Genomic DNA, 24,492 nt, shown 5'->3' on the forward strand with positions numbered 1-24,492 from the left:
AGAGAGTTTGAGTCTATCATGCATCATTTTCCATCTACCCATCATTCCCCGTGCTAATAATTTAAATAAAAAGCAGTACAGTGTATTGATTTCATGTTAATACTCTCCATTACATCAACCATCCAAACTTTCACAGGCAAAAGTGATATTTCTCTTTTACAGACTTCGACAGTCTTGTTTATATGATCCTCACTCAGCAGCAGTCATATTTCATCCGAGCATCAGCAGGAATAGCAGGGTTTCAGTCACGTGATTTTGATGACGCGCGAGGGCGGGTCTAAGGGCAGATGGAGGGCAGGAAGTAAAAATCTGAATACGTCTAATGGAGGGAACCGTTGCAGAGTCCGTATTGTACAGAATTAGATCCAGTTTCAAGACATAGATACAAGGAGTTTATTAACATATGTTAGACGTGACCCTTACCTCATGAAGATGAGTGAGTTTTCGGTAGAACTGAAAGATTTACCGACAGTCAAGGCTGTTGACATCACCGATTATCAACGACATCGTATCGATGGGGATAATGTCACCAAAGTCTTGACTACTACTGTAATGGAATTTTTGTTGAAAGTATTTTTTTTTTGCCAGATCTTAAACTTTGGGATGGTGTGTGGTTCCTAATGTTGAATGTTTTTTTAGAAACTGTATACTTCCAGAAATACCGCGACAGCAAGTTACAAACTTACATGTGTAATGTGATGAAAGGATATGAACTCCAAGCACTCTTTAAAGTAGGCTGTGTAATATATTTCTGTTATATCAATAGTGTCGTATGAGACAGGATGACATTTTGAATATTGTTGTGATTAAATGCCATTGGTTTATTTACAAGATTTTTTAAACAATTGTTATAATAACTACAAGAACATGGTGTGCAATAATACATTGGCATCCATTTCATTTCATATAATACATATTGCCAGTACAATTAGATTAGGGGTTAAAAATATTACATTTGAAAACACATGATGTGACTGATGACCCTCCCTCCTCATTACTCTAATGTGATGACAGACTCCAAAAGATTAGACAAGACACAGCAAATAACAGGCATTTATAAATCTTCAAGCTAAATCTTTCAGCCAGGACTAGGCCTTAGTTTAATTATGAAATATAACTAGTTTTAACAAACATGCCTTACTAAAAACATTACTTGTGTGCATTTTGAAGCAAAACAAAGGGCACTGATGTGTTTTAAGAGGTCGTTTTCAATTTGGACAGCTTTATTTAGCAAACTAAAATGAACTATTCAAATTTAGACAGCACAGACATAGGACCACATGTGATGTAGGGTTTGCACAGCTAAAAAAAATCTGAATTAAAACTAAGAAGTTGGGGAGCCCTGTGTAGAACTTTGTCATCTTAGTGGTTTGGTCCAAAGATCTCTCAGCTCTGTTGTGTTATGTCTCAGAACATGCTTCATCTTCTCAATGTCATCCATCATCAGCTCAGTCTGGCATCCAGCATCTGTATAGCCTGCAATATAGCAGTGGGGAGCATAATTAGTTACAGGTGAAACTTGAGAAATTAGAATATTGTGCAAAAGTTCACTTATTTCAGTAATTCAACTTATAGGTGAAACCTTTTTACAATATTTTAATTTTTCGAGTATCACCTGAAATTCATGAATGAATTATGTGAATTTTTGTGGAGTTGGTTGACAACCTTTTTACAAACATTCAAGTTCTCTGGTCCAATTACACAGGGTGATTTTCTGACAATCACATTTGTAACATTTAATAATAATGCTAGTTACACATCTTAGTACAATAATTTACCTTGATCATTTAATGTCCCATTCCCACTGATGCCCTCTGATTGTGAGTAGTTGTCAGCTGGCTGCTTCGGTTCGGAGCTCTCGGCTGTCTGCGTCAAATCCGGGCTCTCAGCTGTCTATTGGAGATCCAATAGCCTCTGTACATTCCGACCGTGTTTGTTGGTATTTCTTAAACATCTTCATCTGCTCTCGTGGCAGACATGCCTATGATTTGAGTTTAGTTTTTGGTAAGTTAAACGAGGTTGAATGTCGGAGCCCATTAGCGTCACACAAAGCACTTAAATTGTAAATTGGGCAGCTTAAAATGTAGAAATGAGGTCCATTAGACTACCGGTTACTTAATAATCATTACTACGTAAATGAGCATTTAACGTCAACCTAATGTTATATAAACACAGCCACAAAAACCAAGTTATATATCAACATACCTCCGACCAAGTGATCGCTGCGGGCATTAGCAGAGTTTGCTCCTCCCGGCGGCAGACGTAAGCTTAAAATCCACTTTTTCCGTCGTTGTTTTGTGAGATTTTTTACATTTTTCACCTTTATGAACGACAATCTTTGGAACTATATAAACCCCCTTTCCTTTTTCTCGGTTAGAACGATTGGAACAGCCGTAAATTACACAAAACATAGGCATTTTAACGTACGGCAGATGAAGCTACTTCACTTCCTGCCCTCCATCTGAGTTTCGCGCTTTCGCGAAGCAGCAATGTGACGTCACGTGAAACCAACCTATAGTAAATGACAGTGTTTTTCAGAGGCAGCCAAACATCTTATCAGTGAGGCGGAGAGGGAGTAAGGTTTTGTTTTGAGTCTCTCTAATGCATCTAATTATAAATGACAAGATTTTGTCAGACCCTGTTAGTAAAACTGTATCACACACCTCTTGTTCCTAATGATACAGATCCATGACTGATACATCTGTCTTCAACTAGATGGTTTTCCTCTTTCCGTCACATATCTTTAGGTTGTAGACCTGAGTCATGGAAGATACTGAGACAAAAGTAACAATGCACTGAAGTTTTATATTTTCTGCACAAGCTGATGTTCATTATTGTGCATACTTTTAAGCCACCACTAGCTTTGTTGTTTTAGTAATGTTTTAATGATCATCTTTTTATATTTGGCTCCCTTAATTGAGATTCAAACAGAAAATACAAGAAATATGTACAGAATTGTAAAAAAACAAAATTTTCGGACAAAATTACTTTTTCCAAGGATTTAATGTGACCTCTCTTGGAACTAAACACATCTTCAACTCTTTTAAGGAGACTGAAGTCATTAGATTAGAAATTAGGATTTCATTTTATTTAAAGAGCCAGTAAGATGACAATTTTAAGCGTCCTATCACTGTTTATAAGTCCCGGACAACAGGTTTAAATGCAAGCAAGGTCAAAAAACACTGTAATTTTCTCAAAATATAAATTTAAAATGACCCCATTTCTCAGAGATTCCCAAACGATTCGTGTGAAGCCTTTCAACAACTCAGTCTTCCTAAACCCCACCTTTCAGTAGCCTCAGAGTCTCCGCACAGACCACAGATCAGTGGCACAGACCAACAATAGTGCAACATGTATTGACCTAGTGCTAACATGTTTACTGAGAAGATATTATCGACATCAATATTCATAATTAATCCAAGCAATAAAAATGACAATAGAAACTAACATTTTACACTCATTTAAGCATTTATGTAAGCTAACCGGGTCATAGCAAAACCGTAAGTGAGCATGCGCTAGCCGCTTGCTAACGTGACTCTCTGACAGTAAATTAAGAGTTTAAACAACGACATCATTCATCATTAATCCAAGCAATAAAAAAAAACGACAGAAACTAACATTTTACACTCATTTAAGCATTTATGTAAGCTAACCGGGTCAAAGCAAAACCATAAGTGAGCATGGGCTAGCCGCATGCTAACATGACTCTCTGATGGAATATTAAGAGTTTAAACAGCGACATCATTCATAATTAATCCAAGCAATAAACACGACGATAGAAACAAACATTTTACACTCATTTAAGCAAGTATGTATCTATAATCATACTTACAGGGTGTGGTTAGGAGACATATGTTGTTCCAAATAAAGTGGGTACTGAACCATCTTTCATTGCCAAATGTCTAGTAAATCCCTTTGTTAAAAATTTATTTTCACAGCCAAACGTTTAGTATATCCGTTCTTGAAAAAGTAATTTTAACAACAGATTCTAAATATATCTTCATCCAACACAAACTGAAAACACAGTGTGATATGATGTTTACACACTAGCTAGCTGTGGACAGGTCATAGTTTTCGTTTCTCCCGTGGGCAAGGCTGTAGGCGAAGATTATTACGCAAAGTGTTGTAAAGTGTGACGTGGATAAAGTCAGGCAGGAGATTCAAACCATATGATGACTCGTTTCAGCGATTCAGAGTCGACTCCCTACTTTAGAAGCCAATAACTTTATTAATTGTGCACTTTTTGGTTCAACTACTTTGGACATTGTTTACATTGATGGACAGCTACATGACACACTGCAATACAGGTCAGTTTCTTTTTTGGATCTGCGTGGCTAATTAAGTTTAAAAGAGCCTGCCGGTTCCTACTTTTGCTCAAGTGTAAGGAGAGCTTACACTAAATATATAACACTTTAGCTTATCATTTTATTCAGTTTTTTAATACTGCATAATATTTCCTGTATTTCTATTTGGTCTGAACACCATTGGAAATTGTATGTGTCATAGTGGCCTAAGACTTTGTACAGTACTGTATATTAAAGGTGTTTGGTTTGCCACTTCGGTTCAGTGGTTCCCAAACTTTTTCATTCTGCGACCCACTTAGATGGGTATAATCTATCTTAGGACCTGCCATTTTTTAAATATGCAAAAAAAAAAAAAAACATTTAGGGGATGTGTGCACACCAAAGCTTTTAAACGCAGCTGAAAACGCCCGGCGGACGCCGACTGCCAGCGTTCTTTAGCTGGGCGCTTTGGTTACTGTGATACTTCTGCTTCGTTGTATGATGTGCCGGTTGGTTCTTGTGATATTTGTCCTGCCCCTCCTCCACTGTGATTGGACGGCCTTGTGAGAACTGACATTGACCAGCTGAGCTTTTCACCCAAAGTTGAAAATTTTTCAACTCTCTGCGTTCAGCACTGAGCGCCGGCTTTCAGTGCGGAAAAAAATGCCAGCCGGCGTAAAAGCATTGTTGTGCACGCCCCCTTATAAATACAAAAAGAAATTTGTTCTCTCTTGCAAGAAAGCAGTTTATATTTTCATTGTCATTTTATGAATTAAATGTTTAATTGTTTAATTGCAATTCCAAAAAAACTGATCATAACCATTGCCATTAATAGGACAAAACTGTTTTTGTATCATTCACTACAACAACCAAGTGACTTTGCGTGACCCACCTGATCCCACTGTGTGACCCACTAGTGAGTCCTGACCCACAGTTTAAAAAAACTTCCTTTAGACTAATTTCAGTGTCTTTTGCAGGCAGAGGAACGTCATGGCAACATTGAGGAACGTCTGCGGCAACTGGAGACCCAGCTGGAGGAGAAGAACCAAGAGTTGGGCAGGGTGAGCACTGGGATGGGCGAGCTGAGGGTTCAAGAATGTCACAAAGAGACACGGATGTGGGACTGAGTGAATAAATGTGTGTGTGAGAGAGAGAGAGAGAGAGAGAGAGAGAGAGATTGTGGTTTATTTTAAGGGAATCAGAAAGAAAATGATGAGCATGTGAGCTTTTTTTGGTTCATTATTGGTTCATTTTAAAGTGCACATAAGAATGAACACTAGAATTTGTGTATGAATGGTCAAACATGTGCATTAAAGCATTAAAGTTAGAATGATTGAAGTGTTTGTGTCTCTGGGTAAGGGTTTTCCTGTGGGGACTAAGCTAACTATTGACTATCAATAAGAGGTGCAGATGTAAGAATATAAAATACTTTCGCTAAATATATGAACTGTATCAAGTAAATAAATATTCTCTGCAGTTGTAGTAAAACAAACGCTTGTTTGTGGGTTCAGGGAGACGGTATATTGTGTAATAGGTCTTGGCCAGGCCTGCAGGCAGCGTGTTTCACTTCACAGTAGTCGCTTTACATTTGCACACAGATCCACTATCATGGCACACCTAGTACAGTATACAGATCCAGACACACATGTTATTGCTCTATGTACAGTTAGGTCCATAAATATTGGAACAGTGTTCTTTATTTGTCTGGACGTTGTGAAGGGGTATTTTTTATCATGGAGAGGATAATGCAATCATTCACCACTGTTATCCTGTATAGACATACAGGATTTTATGTTGCTGCGCTCACCAGTGTGTTATTTTTTAGTCAGGATGTACCAATTGTTGATCTGGCCACTCTTCATGTTCCTGCTATCTCTCTGATGGATTTGTTGTGTTTTTGAAACTTAAATATGGTCTGTATCACTTGCATGGAGATCTCCCTGAACCGAATTATTTAAGTTCACAGTCACAGCTTTCAAATGCAATTGCCACACTTAAAATCAACTCCAGACCTTTAACATCTGTCATTCATGAGGAAGTGATTTAACAAATAGACAATACCTGTCCATAAAACAGCTTTTAAGTCAACTGTACCATTACGTTTGACCCCTTTATAAAGGGGGAGCTACATATTAAACAGCTGTAATTCTGTTTGTGAATACCCTCAAAATAAAGCTGAGAGTGTGCACTGCAATATTCTTAATATGACTGTATCTGGATGGAATACATTTTGGTAAACAGCTAAAATAACACAAAATGTGTCTCTGTCCCAATATTTATGGATCTAACTGAATATGGGGCTTTTCAGCTGATCTTGCAGATGGATTTCCCCACCCCCAGTGAGAGAAGAGCCGTAATTGGCTGCTATATTTGGACTTTGAATAATTCATGCATGGTTAATTTCTCCTGCATGCAAGCCGGTGGTTGTAATGACAGTCAATGAGACTCCTTATTCTCCTTCAGCCTTAATTAAAGCCTGATGCTCACATCACACCATTCTCCACTGACAGTGTGTTGACTACATCTTAAAGGCCATTTGCCACTAAAAGAAAATTAATATCGTGTTGCCAGGCAACTGAGTGCCTATATCGAACGGCAACTATGTTTAAAAGTTATCACCCATACATAGTCCATATGGGTGCACTGGCATTATGTGTTTACTAGAAAGATTACCATGAAATACACACCGCATGCCCTTGTCAGACAAGAAACTGTGAAGAAGCTATGATGTAAACTTTATTTTATGCATAAAACCTTAAAACCCCTTTTTTTGAAATATAATCTTATTGCTTCAGGGTGTAATACTGCCCTCTATTGGTTCTACTGTAATCTTTACAATATCATTACAAAATATATTTTAAAAACTCCTTAGTATTAATTTTTGAATAATTTGTTTGTACCCCAGACATGAATAATATCATATCATGTGGCTTGTTGAGGAGAAATATGCTATAAGGGATTTTATACATTTACTGTACACTGAATGATGCCATATTTCCCTTTTTCTCTTATTTAGGCTCGGCAAAGGGAGAAGATGAATGAGGAACACAACAAGCGTCTGTCTGACACCGTGGACCGTCTCCTCACTGAGTCCAATGAACGCCTTCAACTTCACCTGAAGGAGCGCATGGCTGCGCTGGAGGACAAGGTATGGATTTAATCACACCTACCTGTACATACTATATACACTTTATACCATTATTGTTAGAGGTGGACATCATAAGCAATTTACCCTACTTTGGTTTTGAGTCCAAATCATCTTAACAGTTTTTAATCTGAAAATGAACCGGTTCTCTGTGCCCAACCCCAATTATCAAATGCTGCTTCAAGGTTTTTCATACACCAACTGTCCTCCTGATTTCCCAGGCCAAATGTCAGCAAATCTCAGATTTACATGGCTGAATGTCCATGTTTACACCTCTGCATTCACCCTGGAGAACGGCAGGCCTTTTTATAGCAACATACTGAGTGGGCACAGGAGATGTAAAGTTTTCCTGATACAGCTTGAGTCATCAGACCCAAACTATCCTCTCTTTGAACAGGCAGGACAGGAGCTTGTTTTTAAATTCTGTCAACTTTCTGTTTGCCCTCATCCAGAATGCACTCATCCATGATCTGGAGAATTCCCAGAAACAACTGGAGGAGTTCCATCACAATAAGGTACCATTGGTAATTAGATACGATGCTGATGTACAGAAACTGTCGCACATTAGAGAGATAACCTAGTAGTGCAATGAAATCAAAACTGTTATCAAATGTTACATTTAGCCTCTAATTTTGCTGCAATTCTTTAGGAGAGGCTGATTGGGGAGATTGAGAAGTTACGAGCAGAACTCGATCATATGAAGCGCAGGAGTGCTGTGTTTGGAGACGGATCACACCCCAGGTGACACCTAGATTGCAACAGATCATCATAGTTTCATAGAGGACATGAAACAGAAGCTCCACTTATTTATGCAAATTATATTTCTAAAAACACATGCTAATTTGAACATCTCAAACTCTCTGTCTGTGCTTCTCTGTTGACCCTGTCTCAGGTCTCATCTTGGCAGTGCCACAGATCTGCGCTTCTCAGTGGTGGAAGGTCAGGGTGATCATTACTCCTCCACAGGTGTCATACGACGGGCTCAGAAAGGTCGAATGATGGCACTCAGGGATGAACCCACAAAGGTGCCAATGTCACCCGTACATATGTTACTGGCTACCAAAACTTTCCATTTACATATAATTTCAGTAGCATCAATGGTGTAAACCTTAAAGGGACACTCCACTTTTTGTGTAAATATGCTCATTTTCCAGCTCCCCTAGAGTTAAACATTTGATTTTTACCATTTTGGAACCATTCAGCCGATCTACAGGTCTGGCGGTACCACTTTTAGCATAGCTTAGCATAATCCATTGAATCTGGTTAGACCATTAGCATCGTGCTAAAAATGACCAAACAGTTTCAATATTTGTCCTATTTAATACTTGACTCTTATGTAGTTACATCGTGTACTAAGACCGACAGAAAATTAAAAGTTGCAATTTTCTAGGCAGATCTGGCTAGGATCTATATTCTCATTCTGGCATAATAATCAAGGACTTTGCTGCTGTAACATGGCTGCAGCAGGCGCAATAATATTTTATGCAGCACCCGAAAATAGTAATATTTAGTTTCTAACTTTCAATAGCAGCGGACTATTTTCGGGCGTTAATTATTGTGTCAGATGGAGCCATGGTAAGCAAAGTCCTTGATTATTAAGATTATTATTGGTCATTTTTGAGCACGATGCTAATGGTCTAATCAGATTCAATGGATTTAGCTAAGCTATGCTAAAAGTGGTACCGCAAGACCCGAAGATCAGCTGAATGGATTACAAAACTGTAAAAATCTGATGTTTAACTCTGGAAAATGAGCATATTTAAAAAAAAAGTAGAGTGTCCCTTTAAGCTAAAGGTGGTATCTACCCCTTTAAAATGTGCATGTAGAGATTGTGGCTCTGATACAAACTGCTGCTATTGGTGCGTGTTGTGATGATGTCATTATACAGCACTTTTCAGCCTTGTTCAAAACTCTCATTATATATATAGACAATATTTACCCTTTCTCTTTCTTTGTCTCTGTTCTTTTTGTGCCTCATTGGATGCATTTAATGTAAGTTTTGTGTTTTTGGAGCTACAGTGTAACACATCTTATATTTTGCGGTTTGATTGTGCTTTTCCGTAGCAATAAATGTTCAGTATGCTCAGCTCCATTTATTGCGTAAAAGCATTATGAAAAATCTTCATATTTCCCCTAAAATCAGGATCGGAATTCAAAATAGCATAGATTTTATCCTGGTCTGCCCATTAAATATCCCTAAACACTAAGCTCTTGCCCAAAAACTATTTGGTAAATTCCTTGCTTTTGTGCCGTAACCAGTGTACATTTTGTCCAGATCCTTCCGATGGTGGAGCAGGACTGGGATCGATCTCAACCTTCCAGCTTGCGAGCCAGTCGTACTCATTTGATGGGCAGCGACACCGAGCTGTCCGATTTGGACGACGAGGACCGGGACACCATCTTTAGCTCAGCCGATATGCTGTCCCCCAGCGGGCACTCGGACGCCCAGACGCTCGCCCTTATGCTGCAGGAACAGCTGGATGCTATCAATGAGGAGATTAGGTGATGTCATCTAAATATCAGCAACTGCTCAGAATTCCTTAGCAACCGCAAACCAGTGCTCTGGCATCCACACGCGACACCCTAGCATCGTGCCAGCGGGTTTTGCACGAGCAAGCGCTAATTCCTCTGAAAATGTAAAAATCTAGTTTCACACTTTAATTGTACAATGTGTGATCAAGTAGATGCAGTTTCCCAGTCAAGTTCTGGATTAATCCAGGACTAGGCCTTAGTTATATTAAGACATTTAAGTAGTTTTTACAAACATACCTATCAAAGATATGCTGGGTGCACCTCGAGACAAAGCAATGGCGCTGATATATCTTAAAATATGTCAGTGCAAGATGTTTTTAAATTAAGGCAGCTCATACATGCACTATGATAAGCCCTGTACAGGAAACCGCCCCCTCAGGAGTAAAAATGGGTCATTAAACCCACCACAGTTAGAAAATGTCAGCACATTAAAATGTGACCACCCACATTTATATTTTTATCAACCTCCATTTAGTATTCAGAGTTTTGCTGAGGGCGTTCTTACTCATTTAACTTGTGAAAGTGTTAGCCAACGTTAACAAAGTCATTTAAATAGTCTTTGGTCTTAAAGATACAAAACTAGCCTGTTTAATTTTAAAGAGGGTTTTTACCTTTTTATCAGTATATTTGTTTTTTGGGTTCGAACCCATGACCTTTTGCCCTGTAAACGCAATGGTCCACCACTGAGCTATACAGCAAAAAAAATTCATGTTAAAACTAAATTATGACTCTTATTGGTATAAGAAACCTTGATTAAAGGCATGGTATCTGATTCGATCCAGAAACATTTTTAGTTATGCTGGTTAAAAGTCTCCTCACATCCTGATAGCAATCACTATGCTAAGTTGTTTAAATGTATTTGTAGAAATTTATGTCATCTGTGAAGGGCGTAGGACCAAAAAATGTTCAACCAATCATAGATCTCTTTCCGAACGGACGTTGCCTTTTTGTCCCTCATCCGTAAGCGTCATTTGAATGCCACCGCGCAGCTTCTTCACGCAGACACCATACGTCATTGGCACGTTCACGTGCGCTCACCTCCTGTCTGTAAACAGAAGGAGAATGGCAAACTTTCCTGCTGAATTGACAACCTACACAGGAGCCACAAAACAAAAGACATCTTTTAAAACAACAACAGCAAAAAAACAAATTAACATTGGTAACTTTACTGCTTTACCACAAGATGCAAACAGCTGCAGGAGGCAAAGGTCTAAAGGGGCGTTGCACTGTTTATTTTGGTAAGGTAGGTACATGATATGTTTGTATTGAGATGGATTCAGATATTATACTTTGATGAAACATTGGGCCCTATCTTGCACCCAGCGCAATTGACTTTGTCAGTGACGCATGTATCATTCGTATTTTGCACCGGCGCACAGCGGATTTTTCCCTCCACAGACGCACGTCGGCAAACTAGGGAATGAACTTGCGCTCCCTGGTCGGTTCAGCGCCAAAAAGGAGGCGTGTTCAGGCACAAACCATCCCTGATGCTATTTTGCAGTTTCAAAAAACAATTGCGCCACTGACCAGAAAAAACTAGTCTAAAGTCAGTGGCGCGTTGGGGGTTTGTTCATTATGCTATTTTAAGGGCGCATGCTTGACCATAATGTATAGCGTGCACAACGCGCACACACTTTGCTTATCTAATCTACACAGATGCAACAGTTATTTTTGCAAATCATAAATTGTTACAATAAAAAATATTAACACATGAGATAAGGGAAATCATTGTGGTGAGCATTGTGGTGATAGTTTGTGGTGCCAGCTGATGAGACAATTGTGGCTATTTCCTCTCACGCCTGTTTAACCGACGCTGATTTGGGTGGGTTTCTCCCATCCCCATACAAAACAACTTCTCTGTCTTTGACTGCTCTTACAAGAACGTGAATCTCATTGGCGGTGAACCGCTCCTGGCGTGCGCCTGGTAAATCCATCATAATAATAGCAACCCGCCATGGAACTTGTGCACTAAAGGGAATGCGTTTAAAGGGAATGTTGGATGACGTTCTGATTGGTTTATTTGACGTTACGCCCAAACCACACCTACACTGTTAAACCTTACCAGGCTTTTTAGGAGTAAATTACTGGCAACACTGTTGCCAGCTAGTTACTGTACAGCATCTGTAATGGTGACTTACTGGCAACAGTGTTGCCAGTATAGTACTGTGTCTATGACAATACAGTGAATAACTGGCAACAGTGTTGCCAGTAATTTACTGTCTCTGTATCATTACGGTGTCTTACTGCCAACAATGTTGCCAGTTTTATACTGTAGGTTAGGAATTGATTTCAGTGATTTCAGTTAATTACTGTACGGTACCACATGCTTCATGTATAATACTGTATATACAGTATATAAAATGCCGCACTCATTGTGGTACTCTAACTTTTGAAAGATTCTTTTTTTATGTTACTTTATTAAAAAGAGAGAAAGAATCCCAAAATATTTAGACAAATACACTTTATTACTGTGGCAATAGATATCAGGATCAGAGGACAAATGAACCCAATCGCAGACGAAGTCGGGGAAAACAGAAAACACTTTATTTACTAACATAAAACAAAACCCACTAGGGGGTACACAACATGAAACACCATAAGCAGACAGATAACACTAAACTTGACAAGGTAACTCGGCTAGATAACCACACAAACACGAGAACAAAACAAAATGAACCTGCACAGAACTAAGGACACAATGACATTATATAGAAAAGAACAAACAAGATAATGAGGGGAAACAGGTGATGGGAGAAAACCAATGATTACTAATAAGCATGAGAACGAGGGGGTGGGGACACCCAATAAACAAGGCCATGAACCTCCACATAGAGCATGGGACTGCAAGAACCCTGCAATCATGACTTGATTTAAATACAAAACAAGTAGACAATTTTTTTTAAGACACTTAACAAAATCATGTCAAATCCCACCCTAAAAAAAAGATTCCGTTGTCACCGTTGACCCTCAGGTTATTCCAAACCTTCAGTAATTCAACATAATTTAAATGACCTTCTTATATCCTAACAATTCAAGCATTAACAAAAATGCTCCATAAAACTCGAAGTACAAACCAGAAATTAAGCTCTGTTTTTTGCACAGGCCTACTAAAGGGTTAATGGTGCAACATGGTGATCAACAGTAAAAATTACAAATTTGACATCTTTGCAAAAGGAAAAACCACCAACAATCAAAAATGTATGATAATAAGGTGTCATGGCTTTGCAATCAAAAAATGTTGCTATAATGGAAGTCAATGGGGCAAAAACAGCCACTAACAATAAATGAGGAAGAAAAAAATAAAATCTGATGCGGCACAAAAACTAAAAATTCATCAAAGCCAATGTTTTTTTTTTCTAATCTTTGAAATGCCCAAGACTATGAAAAGTGTTTAAAAATCCAGAATAATCCAAAATAAATAAAAAAAAATTCCAAATAAGTAACATCACTTATGAACTTTGCAATTAAAGAGTTACAATCATGGATTTTTTTTTAAATATTTGGTCATTTTGATCAGTATTGAGGTTGATTAACAGATTTATTTATTTTTTTGAAAAAATATTAATCTGAGAAATTTTTCAACAGTTTCATTTAGTGGCATTTTTTGGCCACAAACAGCATGAAAGGGCAGTGAATTTGAACAATGCACAAGGGTTAAAGTTGATAGGAGATGCTAAAAACTTGCTAATCAGGAAGCTATTTGGAATCTTACCTTTATGTGTTTTAAAGACACTCACAACAGTTAACTTACTCATAGTTGTGTGATCCATTTTCAGCTTTTAAACATACAAATCCACTATTATATTGTTCAACACAGCATGCTCCAGAGAAAACAAACAAACAAATAAGTTTATCAAGGCAAATTGGTGACACCTGCACCTGTGGATGAATTGTTGCATGCACATGTATGTGTGCGTATGTGTGTGTTAATGCATTAATCCTTGCTTTTTGACTGAAGATGTAAACAGTTTTCAAAAAATTGTGACGCAGTGCATCATGGGGAATGTAGAGGAAAGTAATTTACCAGATAATATTACAGTTATTTCCCTTAATTGGTGCAAAGAGTAATTTACTGTAGTTTATTATTAGTGCAGCATAACTGCACCTCATATTACAGTAAAATACCTTTCACCAATGTTAAAGCTAAATACTGCCAATTTTACAGTTATTTACCCAGAAATCTACAGTAAAGGTTTAACAGTGTATGAATAATGAACCTACTTCAGACCAACCACTTATTGATTTGCGGCTGGCGCAAGACTTATTTCTCCCGCCCGGAAAATAGCAACAGCGCCCAAGATCCGCCCACAAAGTCACTTGCGCTTTGCGCTTCGCACTTGCGTTTCAGATTGTTAAAATAGGGCCCATTGAGTTGCTTATGAAATTGGTGTACAAATCAGCGTAATGATATAGTTACTAGGTCTACACAACCGAAAGTGTGCTTTAACTAATTCTGATAAAACAGTTGTTTATGTTGGTTATTTTGGTAATGTTATTCACTTTGTACTGCAAAGTTTTCTCACTGGTGAATGAGACATAAGATGTGGACGTCTGATTTTTGCGTGTTCATTTGTTTTGAAAGAGGCGTGACTTTGAATGGCGATTTGAATGGAGGGTGGGATCGTTATTACATGGCTAGTCAGCTACCATTAGCATTTTTCAAAATTAGATACCCTACCTTTAATATTACTTGTGATCACAGCACATTTCGTCTTTCTTCTCAAACTCAATGACCTTCTAAATTTAAAAATTATCTTTTTGCTTCGGTGCACTGGAACTAGAACAGTAAAAGAAAGTGTCAGAAAGGCTAAAATCTACAGTCTTTTTCATACACCGAACTGCAGTCTGCATCTCTCACAGCAGCATAAAGCGCTAGAAGAAGAGCACCTGTCATATATGACTTTGAGTTAGTAAGTTTGCTCATCACAGAGATTGAATCTGAGACGTGGTTGAATATAAATGGCAGACAGCAACAGACCCATTACCTTAAAGTGCAGCAGTGTGCCAGTAGAGATGAGTCACTGACTGAGATGTAGGATAAACTCATGAGGCTTCTGCTAAATAAATACCTGAATTAATAATGAGAGAAGTCCTGCTAAATACTTCTATTCATAAGAAGCCAAAATATGAATTATGCATGAAAGGTATTCTTGATGCCTAATACAGTATATACAGCCACAGGAAAAATTAAAGAGGCCCCTCCAGTTTTACCTTTAATCATTTCTACATGTTTTGTGATCATTTAAGTCCACTGTCTGTTGAATTACAACAAAAACGAACCTCAGGAGTGACAATAAAGTCAAACAACAGCAATGTAAAAGACACATTTAAGACGTGATTAAACATCAGTGTTATTTCATTAAATATTCACTTTTTCAATGTGTCACTTTTAGAATGATCTCTCGACAGAAATAAAATAAAAAATATATATAACTATATTATCAGTGGTTTATCACCTTACATAATGAACTGTATTGTTTTATTACCTTAGGATGAGCCATTTTTATCTACATACACCGCGGGTCTCCTTACATAGAAGTCGCCAACATGTTTCTACAGTAATCCTAAACGGACAAACTGTTGTATAAAGCGTGTTTCATCCCTACAGTACGTTGTCTTATACGATAAAATGTTTGTCCTGTGGCAGCTACCGTAGTTTCTCATTGTGTTACGAAATTGAAGTTGGTTGCAATTTGCAGTCTCACCGCTAGGTGCCGCTAAAAACCCCCATACTGTACCTTTAAAATAAATGTAAAAATTTTAGTATTGTGTTGTTGAAAAATTTATTTGAACTTTTTTTCTTTGCAGTATGTAAGATGTTAAAACACTGCATCTTTTTTGTTATTTTGACCAATTTAAGTTTTCAGTAAATAAATGCAAATAATTTACTTAATAGTAAATAGAAAAACTGAAAATAATCGAATTTTGTGGCTGAATTTAGGGTTCTGACACCCCTAGAAGTATCCAGTGGAAAACAAATATAATTTGTAGGCTTGAAAAAATGCATATTTTAATTGTTAATACAGATTTTTTAATTTTCCTAAATTAGAAACACACTTATTGAGAAGGCTTGTATAGAGTGAAACCTGAATCCTGTACATTGAGAGACAAATGGAAATCAGTTTCTGTTAAATTATTTTCATAATGGTAATCACAGAATAAAGATCATAGAAATAAATTGGTCAACAAATGTGGAAGCCTTTACTTTGCAATGAATTACATACAATATATTTTAATATTTTATTGTAACTTTCTGTCTCTTTCAGGATGATCCAGGTTGAGCGTGAAACAGCAGAGCTGCGTGCAGATGAGATTGAGAGTCGTGTGAACAGCGGCAGTATGGACGGCCTCAACGTGACCCTACGGCCTCGCTCCACCATCCCCACCTCAGTTACAGCCCTCTCCCTGGCCAGCTCCTCTCCTCCAGTTAGCGGCCGGTCCACTCCCAAAATGACGTCTGGTTCAATGGCACATGAATTAGGCATCATGACCCTGGTGAGACCCTCATGTACTTAAAATTCAAACAGATTAAAGCAGTAAAAAAACGCATGCACCTACCATGATACATGAACTGTTCACCCCTGGGGCGTTTGATGCAAGTTTCCAAAAATCATATTTGACTGTATAACGTTGCACAAGCTTAAGCATAAGCATGCACTGTTTTTGCTAACCTAGCCTTAACCCTTTCAGCAGCTTCTTTGTTTGTATCTAAAATTTAATGCCTGACAATTTCTCTCTTCCCTCATTCCTTGAGTTTTAGCAGAAACTCAAGTGAATCCTATTTCTGTTTTCTTACTCTAACAATGAAACATTTAATAACCTGTCTGCTTGATTCTTTCCTCCGCCTCTTTTTTCATTCTAACGCTATCAGCCTAGTGATCTAAGGAAACACCGCAGGAGAGTCGCTGTAAGTTTGTCATCATCTCTAAATAACTAATCTGTAAATGAAACTTGTCTTTGCTTATCCAGAATATGTGTAGTGTCTTCTGAGGCTAAGGAATGTATAGTAAATGTATATTAGTTGGTGACTACAGTATTTAAAGCTTTTTAAGGGAAGCTGAGGTGTGGATTGGTAGTGCATGAGTTTTGACAAGAATATATGTGTATAACAGTCCCCGGTGGAGACTCGAGAGGATAAGGCCACCATAAAGTGTGAGACATCACCCCCTTCATCCCCACGCAGTCTCAGACTCGACCAAATGAACTTCGCTCAGCTAACAGGAAGTCTGGAGGATGGCCGAGGGTAAACACACACAAACACAAATCTACAGACAGTCACGTCTCAGGTGCTACATTTACATGTATTCATTTAACGGATGCTTTCATCTAAAGTGACTTACAAATGAGAGAGCATTTAACATTTCAACATTTAACAGGTGCTAAAAGATCCTGTACTGATTAAACCAGATTAGACCATTTACCCAGCAGGCACACTTGAGGAAAGTTAAGAGTTTATTACACACACACACACACACACACACACACACACACACACACACACACACACACAACTGCTCTTGGGTCTTTAAACTAGTTAATTACTGTCAGCTTGCCTTTGTTCATCTTCATTTACAAAGTGTAGCTCACACTTTAGTCTCAGTGAGCAATAGCAAAAGTCTTTTTAATCTTCACTACCAGGCACTTTAACATTACAGACAGCAATTTCCTCATCTTTCTCGCCCTCTTGACATTCCAAACTCTTTTGATTTTCTTTCATTTAATTAAGATCCACTATGGATACTCTTGAATACAAATCATACGGTGTCCTGTCTTGTTTAACTGCAAAACGGGTTTCCCATACACAGACTAATATACACAAATTCACATGTTTTTCCTCAAATGACTGCTAAATGTTATTGATTTAAAGAGCACCTATTTTATTGCTAAAAACAACGTTATTTTTGTGTATTTGGTATAATACGTGTTTGCATGGATTGTGGTTAAAAACACATTCTTTTCAATATACCGTAGCTTTTTTTGTAGCTCCAGATTTCCCTGAAACGCACTGATTTTGTACAAAACTGTCCCTGATTGGCCAGCTAATCTGTACGTTGTGATTGGCAGAGGTGGGTAGTAACGAATTACATTTACTTCGTTACATGTACTTGAGTAAATGTTTTGGGTAACTAGTACTTTTAGAGTAAATTTAAGGGTACTTTTTACTCTTACTTAAGTACATTTCTAATGAAAAAACTGAACTTTTACTTCGCTACATTCGGCAGCGTTACTGCGCTACTTTTAAATGGTAATAATTAATGCATATATATTTTTAAAAAGTTTATAGGGCGTGTTCGAAAGTTTCGCGAGACAGGCTGCATCACCCTTTAGCACGCGGGACCGTGGGGTCACCCTTTAGCGCGCGTGCGCAACCGCATGTAGATGATAGGAGAAGCAGATAAGGGCGCGTGTGCGTTTTGCGAGATATCAGAGGCAGATCATGCATGGCGGCTTCAAGTTGGGTCTATGTTTTCACTCCAAGAGGTCAAAAAGAATAGTTTCATAATGCGATGCATGCTTTGTTCAATAAACAAGCTGACATCTCAGCGTACAGGAATTCAAGATCCAACCTGAAGTGTTAGTGTTTCAGTAATGTCTATTTGAATACTATTAATGGTCATTTCACACACTGTCCGAGTTTTTTTTGCCATATGCACTCTTGTGCAAGCGATGACCAAACCTAGTGTAAGTTAACAGCACGTTCACATCTGCACATTTCCATATCATTTCCCCACAATGAAAAACAAACTGAACAGCATAATGTAACGACGTCTTCCATTTATACACAAATCTGGACACCTCACTAATGTGTAGAAAATACATTCAAATAAAAACAAGATTGTATTTTATTTAAATTCTTCCTAAAGAATGAATGAATAAAAATAAAAGAATAAAGTTTGATTTTAAAGAAACATGTATTATATATTATAATGAATGTAGAGTTGATTTGCACAAACAAATAAAAAAGTTCCAAATAAAAATTTTATTAAGCTCCTGTTTATGTTTAGTAATTGCACTTTGATGGCAATGAAAATAACCTATTCATATAAAAACATGATAACAAACAGACACACATGTTCTTTTTTGTTTACTGTTTGCATGTTTAAAGGCAGATGCTGACAAGTTTGTGTTGTGAACATGAATATAAATACAGAGTTTATCGTCAGAAAAACATCGGTGTGTGTGTGTTTGAGATTTTTTCTCAAATGACACGTTATGTGATGTTAATGTACCCATTGCAGGACTAAGATCGGCTGCTTTACTTGTATATAAGCAGAACGATGAGACTTTTAAGAGGTGAAAACCCTCCAAGTAGTCTGAAATTCAGTGCTTTTGTGCTACTTCTCTGTCAGATCGGAAGTAACGAGTAACTAACTACTTGAGTAGTTTTTTCATCTAATACTTTTTTTACTCTTACTCAAGTAAATCATTAGATTGATACTTTTACTTGAGAACATTTTTGTATAAGTACTTTTTGGGTACTCTACCCACCTCTGGTGATTGGTCTGAATATCTCTGACGTCAGCCGGATGTGTGACGCTTCTTACCTTGTTTGAAAGATTTGCTCACAATGCAATGCTAACAGGAGTTAACTTACAGGCTGAGACCGAAGCGGGAGGAATTATGATAATGTCGGTCTTTACTACATAATAAATCCCAGGAAGTAAACTTTTGCCTACAATCCGTGTGTTCGTTGTAGTCCAAGAAAAGAGATTTACGTTGGAGATGATAACTCGCGTCATCGTTTACTTTGGGGTTTGTACCTTTTGCATATCGTTAACATGTACGAAGGAAATGTAAAATCGGGAATCGGATCATTGGTGCTCTTTAAATTATTGCAAGAAATCAGTCTCTACATTATGCACCTTACTAATGCGTCACATAAATATAAGGTGATGCCGGGGGGAGTCATGTCATAGTGATGGAGCATCAACATTGATATATTTAAATGCACATGTGCAGGATTAACAAACTGTTTTTCAGCAGCACAGACTAAATATTACAACTAAAGATATATTGCATGTAAATACATTGTTATGCAGTAAGTGTCAGGAAATGGCAAAGCAAGAACCCAGGCCCAGACAGATGTATACAAAAACACTTAAGACTTTAATTAACAACAAAAACAACAAAACAAAAACCCACGAGGGGGTAAAACATTACAAACACTAGATAACAAACACTGACTAAACTAGATCAATACGACAACCAGACTCTACTAAATGACGATAAACTAGACAGGATATATTTCAGGACACGATACTCACAGTGAAAGAGACAAAGAACAAACAAAGAGCACAGGGACATTAAATAGAGAGAACTAATGAGGGGAACAGCTGAAAATAATAACAGGTAAGGGGCCGTGTAAAAAGTGACAAAACACAGGAAATACGTGGTCTTATAAAACAATCCCAAAACCACGTATCTCCAACATAAAACATTGTACTGTCAGGACTCTGCCATACTAGAACTAGATATACAACAAGACAAGATACAGGCAGAATCCTAACAGTAAGTTATGCAGTTTTCAGCAAGGTTGGACTGTTTTGGCATCACCAAAATTGCTTTGAAAATCACCAGCTTTGAAATTGATTGAATGACTTTTCATCTCTTTATATTTTTGCCCCAGTGGAAACAAAAAGAAGGGCATAAAGTCGTCCATTGGCCGTCTCTTTGGTAAGAAAGAAAAAGCGCGTTTAGACCAGCCAATGAGCAGGGACGGCCAGATGACACCACCTGTTATTCCAGGTACTACCAATTTAGATGAAAACATTACTGTACAAGTCTAGTTTTCATTACCTTTACAGAGCATTAGATAAAGTTATATTTAACTATTGTTGTGACTGACCTTTAGATTTCGAGATGGGTATTGGCGACACCATGACTTTGAGCAAACTGGGCACCCAGGCAGAGAGAGACCGCAGGATGAAGAAAAAGTAAGTCTTACTCTTTAATGATCACTGATACATCTCACATCTCACATTGACACGCTTACTAACACCATTATCCAATTACACTGCTCAGTTAAAGCAAAATTATAAGCGGTCAGACGGCAAAGTGCCATCTTCTGCAGATAAACAAGTTATTAAATAACACTTAATGAAGGGCTAGTAAATGGAGTATATGTTACCATCCTCTATGTACTTGTTTCTCTGTCACCTGACCATTAATGTGACAGAAAACGTTGGTTTCCTAACTAGCACCTGCCATAGGAAATGTACTTTGTTTGGGTGTTAGAAAAAGATAGCTCACACATTCACATACAATAATTTTCAATACGTACAGAGTTCAGACAACTTGTCGTGTGTCATATATACAGTATATATATACAGTCTTGTTCAAAATAATAGCAGTACAATGTGACTAACCAGAATAATCAAGGTTTTTAGTATATTTTTTTATTGCTACGTGGCAAACAAGTTACCAGTAGGTTCAGTAGATTCTCAGAAAACAAATGTGACCCAGCATTCATGATATGCACGCTCTTAAGGCTGTGCAATTGGGCAATTAGTTGAATTAGTTGAAAGGGGTGTGTTAAAAAAAATAGCAGTGTGGCATTCAATCACTGAGGTCATCAATTTTGTGAAGAAACAGGTGTGAATCAGGCCCCTATTTAAGGATGAAGCCAACACTTGTTGAACATGCATTTGAAAGCTGAGGAAAATGGGTCTTTCAAGACATTGTTCAGAAGAACAGCGTACTTTGATTAAAAAGTTGATTGGAGAGGGGAAAACCTATAAAGAGGTGCAAAAAATGATAGGCTGTTCAGCTAAAATGATCTCCAATGCCTTAAAATGGAGAGCAAAACCAGAGAGACGTGGAAGAAAACGGAAGACAACCATCAAAATGGATAGAAGAATAACCAGAATGGCAAAGGCTCAGCCAATGATCACCTCCAGGATGATCAAAGACAGTCTGGAGTTACCTGTAAGTACTGTGACAGTTAGAAGACGTCTGTGTGAAGCTAATCTATTTTCAAGAATCCCCCGCAAAGTCCCTTTGTTAAAGAAAAGGCATGTGCAGAAGAGGTTACAATTTGCCAAAGAACACATCAACTGGCCTAAAGAGAAATAGAGGAACATTTTTTTGTCTTGATGAGAGTAAAATTTTTCTTTTTGGGTCCAAGGGCCACAGGCAGTTTGTGAGACGACCCCCAAGCCACAGTACACAGTGAAGACAGTGAAGCATGGAGGTGCAAGCATCATGATATGGGCATTATTCTCCTACTATGGTGTTGGGCCTATTTATTGCATACCAGGGATCATGGATCAGTTTGCATATGTTAAAATACTTGAAGAGGTCATGTTGCCCTATGCTGAAGAGGACATGTCCTTGAAATGGTTGTTTCAACAAGACAATGACCCAAAACACACTAGTAAACGGGCAAAGTCTTGGTTCCAAACCAACAAAATTAATGTTATGGAGTGGCCAGCCCAATCTCCAGACCTTAATCCAATTGAGAACTTGTGGGGTGATATCAAAAATGCTGTTTCTGAAGCAAAACCAAGAAATGTGAATGAATTGTGGAATGTTGTTAAAGAATCATGGAGTGGAATAACAGCTGAGAGGTGCCACAAGTTGGTTGACTCCATGCCACACAGATGTCAAGCAGTTTTAAAAAACTGTGGTCATACAACTAAATATTAGTTTAGTGATTCACAGGATTGCTAAATCCCAGAAAAAAAAAATGTTTGTACAAAATAGTTTTGAGTTTGTACAGTCAAAGGTAGACACTGCTATTTTTTTGAACACACCCCTTTCAACTAATTGCCCAACTGCACAGCCTTAAGAGCGTGCATATCATGAATGCTGGGTCTTGTTTGTTTTCTGAGACTCTACTGAACCTACTGGTAACTTGTTTGCCACGTAGCAACAAAAAATACACCAAAAACCTTGATCATTCTGGCTAGTCACATTGCACTGCTATTATTTTGAACAAGACTGTATATATGAATGAATAATGTATATCCTCTAAGCACTCCCCTTTCTTCGTCTGCTATTAGACACGAGCTGCTGGAGGATGCCAGGAGGAAAGGACTTCCTTTCGCTCAGTGGGACGGTCCCACCGTCGTCTCCTGGCTCGAGGTACAGAGACATCAAGCTTTATCCCTTCCACAGTGCTCAGCTCTCATGATCTCCATGATTACAATCACACAAATCACGGGGAATGATGATAATTATGATAATCACTCACTCTCTATGATGATGATGAAGATAATGAAGATGCATTTTGACACTTCTCTCTCTGACATCCTTCAGCTGTGGGTGGGCATGCCTGCCTGGTACGTGGCGGCGTGTCGCGCTAACGTGAAGAGCGGCGCGATCATGTCGGCGCTGTCAGACACAGAGATTCAGCGAGAGATTGGCATCAGTAACCCACTACATCGGTTAAAGCTAAGGCTGGCTATTCAGGAGATGGTTTCACTAACAAGTCCTTCAGCTCCGTTGACCTCACGCACAGTAAGAACTCCAAAATCACTCACTTTAACTCATACAATTCACTTGAACAAATATACAAATTATGTTTGATTAGTTACTGTAATTTGCAGACAACTGCACCTAAATGATGATGCTGTAATACTTGAACTTTATTCTTCTGCAGTCATACTTAGTAATGTAGTAGTAAGCATGGATATACTTCACTTTTTACGCATATGCGATGGTCCTGACGCAAATTTCGTCATCAGAATAGTACTCGTGTACTATTTTTGTAATACCTCCTGTCACGTCTCCAACTTTACTTTACAATGCAAAAAAAAGTAGGGCTGACAAAATATTGATCGCGGTTAATCGCATATAAAATAAAAGTTTGTGTTTGCATAATATGTATGTATATGTATTGTGTGTAATTACTATGTATATATAAATACACACATACATGTATAAATTAAAGAAAAAATGTATTTATGTATAATTTTTTTAATTGATATATAATATAAAAAATATCAAAATCTAAATAAATAAATATGAATGTAAATGTTTTTTAAATACATGCATGCATGTGTGTGTATTTATATATATAAAATAATTACACACAGTGCACACACATATATTATGCCAAAAAACTTTTATTTTGTATGCGATTAATCGCGATTAATCTTTTGACAGTCCTAAAAAAAGCTTTATTAAAATAAAAATAAGACTAATAGATATTAAAGAAAAATGAGATATAATGCCATGTGTGATCATTAATCTGTGCGTATGTGTCTCTTTCTCAGTCTTCCGGAAATGTGTGGGTGACTCACGAGGAGATGGAAAACATGGCAACCTCCTCTAAAATGGTAAGTCCATCTGGGTGACTCCCATGTGCCATGCATATGCTACTCTCTAAAAAAATGGTTCCCAATATACCCAAAACAGCGCTTTAAATAAACCTATGCATGTTTATGTGCAACTGTGAGGTGATTGTGGTCCTATGTTTTGTGCTTCACTCAAAATTCCTCACTGTTTACTAACTGCACTTAGCAAAGTATGCTACCTGCTAACAACCAATACAGCTGCTGTAGTTTGTGTCTGCTTCATTCACTTTGACTG

General features: G+C 37.8%; 1 protein-coding gene and 1 long non-coding RNA gene across 15 annotated transcripts in view; one reads left to right on the forward strand and one right to left on the reverse strand.

Annotated features, from left to right (window-relative positions):
* The window catches only part of ppfia4 (PTPRF interacting protein alpha 4), a 191,498-nt gene that overhangs the window by 157,315 nt on the left and 9,691 nt on the right, over positions 1-24,492 (forward strand). For 9 of the 14 annotated variants that reach the window (XM_055183402.2, XM_055183405.2, XM_055183416.2 and 6 more), the window contains exons 9-22: positions 5,265-5,344; positions 7,300-7,431; positions 7,881-7,943; positions 8,078-8,169; positions 8,321-8,453; positions 9,704-9,930; positions 16,227-16,455; positions 16,832-16,867; positions 17,073-17,203; positions 20,588-20,706; positions 20,813-20,894; positions 22,962-23,043; positions 23,218-23,418; positions 24,177-24,239. In XM_055183402.2, the coding sequence (XP_055039377.1) occupies positions 5,265-5,344; positions 7,300-7,431; positions 7,881-7,943; positions 8,078-8,169; positions 8,321-8,453; positions 9,704-9,930; positions 16,227-16,455; positions 16,832-16,867; positions 17,073-17,203; positions 20,588-20,706; positions 20,813-20,894; positions 22,962-23,043; positions 23,218-23,418; positions 24,177-24,239 (1,670 nt within the window). The remainder of the gene's footprint in view (positions 1-5,264; positions 5,345-7,299; positions 7,432-7,880; positions 7,944-8,077; positions 8,170-8,320; positions 8,454-9,703; positions 9,931-16,226; positions 16,456-16,831; positions 16,868-17,072; positions 17,204-20,587; positions 20,707-20,812; positions 20,895-22,961; positions 23,044-23,217; positions 23,419-24,176; positions 24,240-24,492) is intronic. The other 5 variants (XM_055183409.2, XM_055183417.2, XM_055183418.2 and 2 more) reach the window with 2 other exon arrangements.
* Positions 763-2,510, reverse strand: LOC129435402 (uncharacterized). The gene is made up of 3 exons (XR_008641288.2): positions 2,206-2,510; positions 1,779-1,981; positions 763-1,476 (listed from the first exon to the last, which is right to left on the reverse strand). It is a non-coding gene; the product is annotated as an uncharacterized lncRNA (long non-coding RNA).

The sequence above is a fragment of the Misgurnus anguillicaudatus genome, chromosome 14 (genome assembly GCF_027580225.2).
Source record: "Misgurnus anguillicaudatus chromosome 14, ASM2758022v2, whole genome shotgun sequence".
NCBI lineage: Eukaryota > Metazoa > Chordata > Actinopteri > Cypriniformes > Cobitidae > Misgurnus > Misgurnus anguillicaudatus.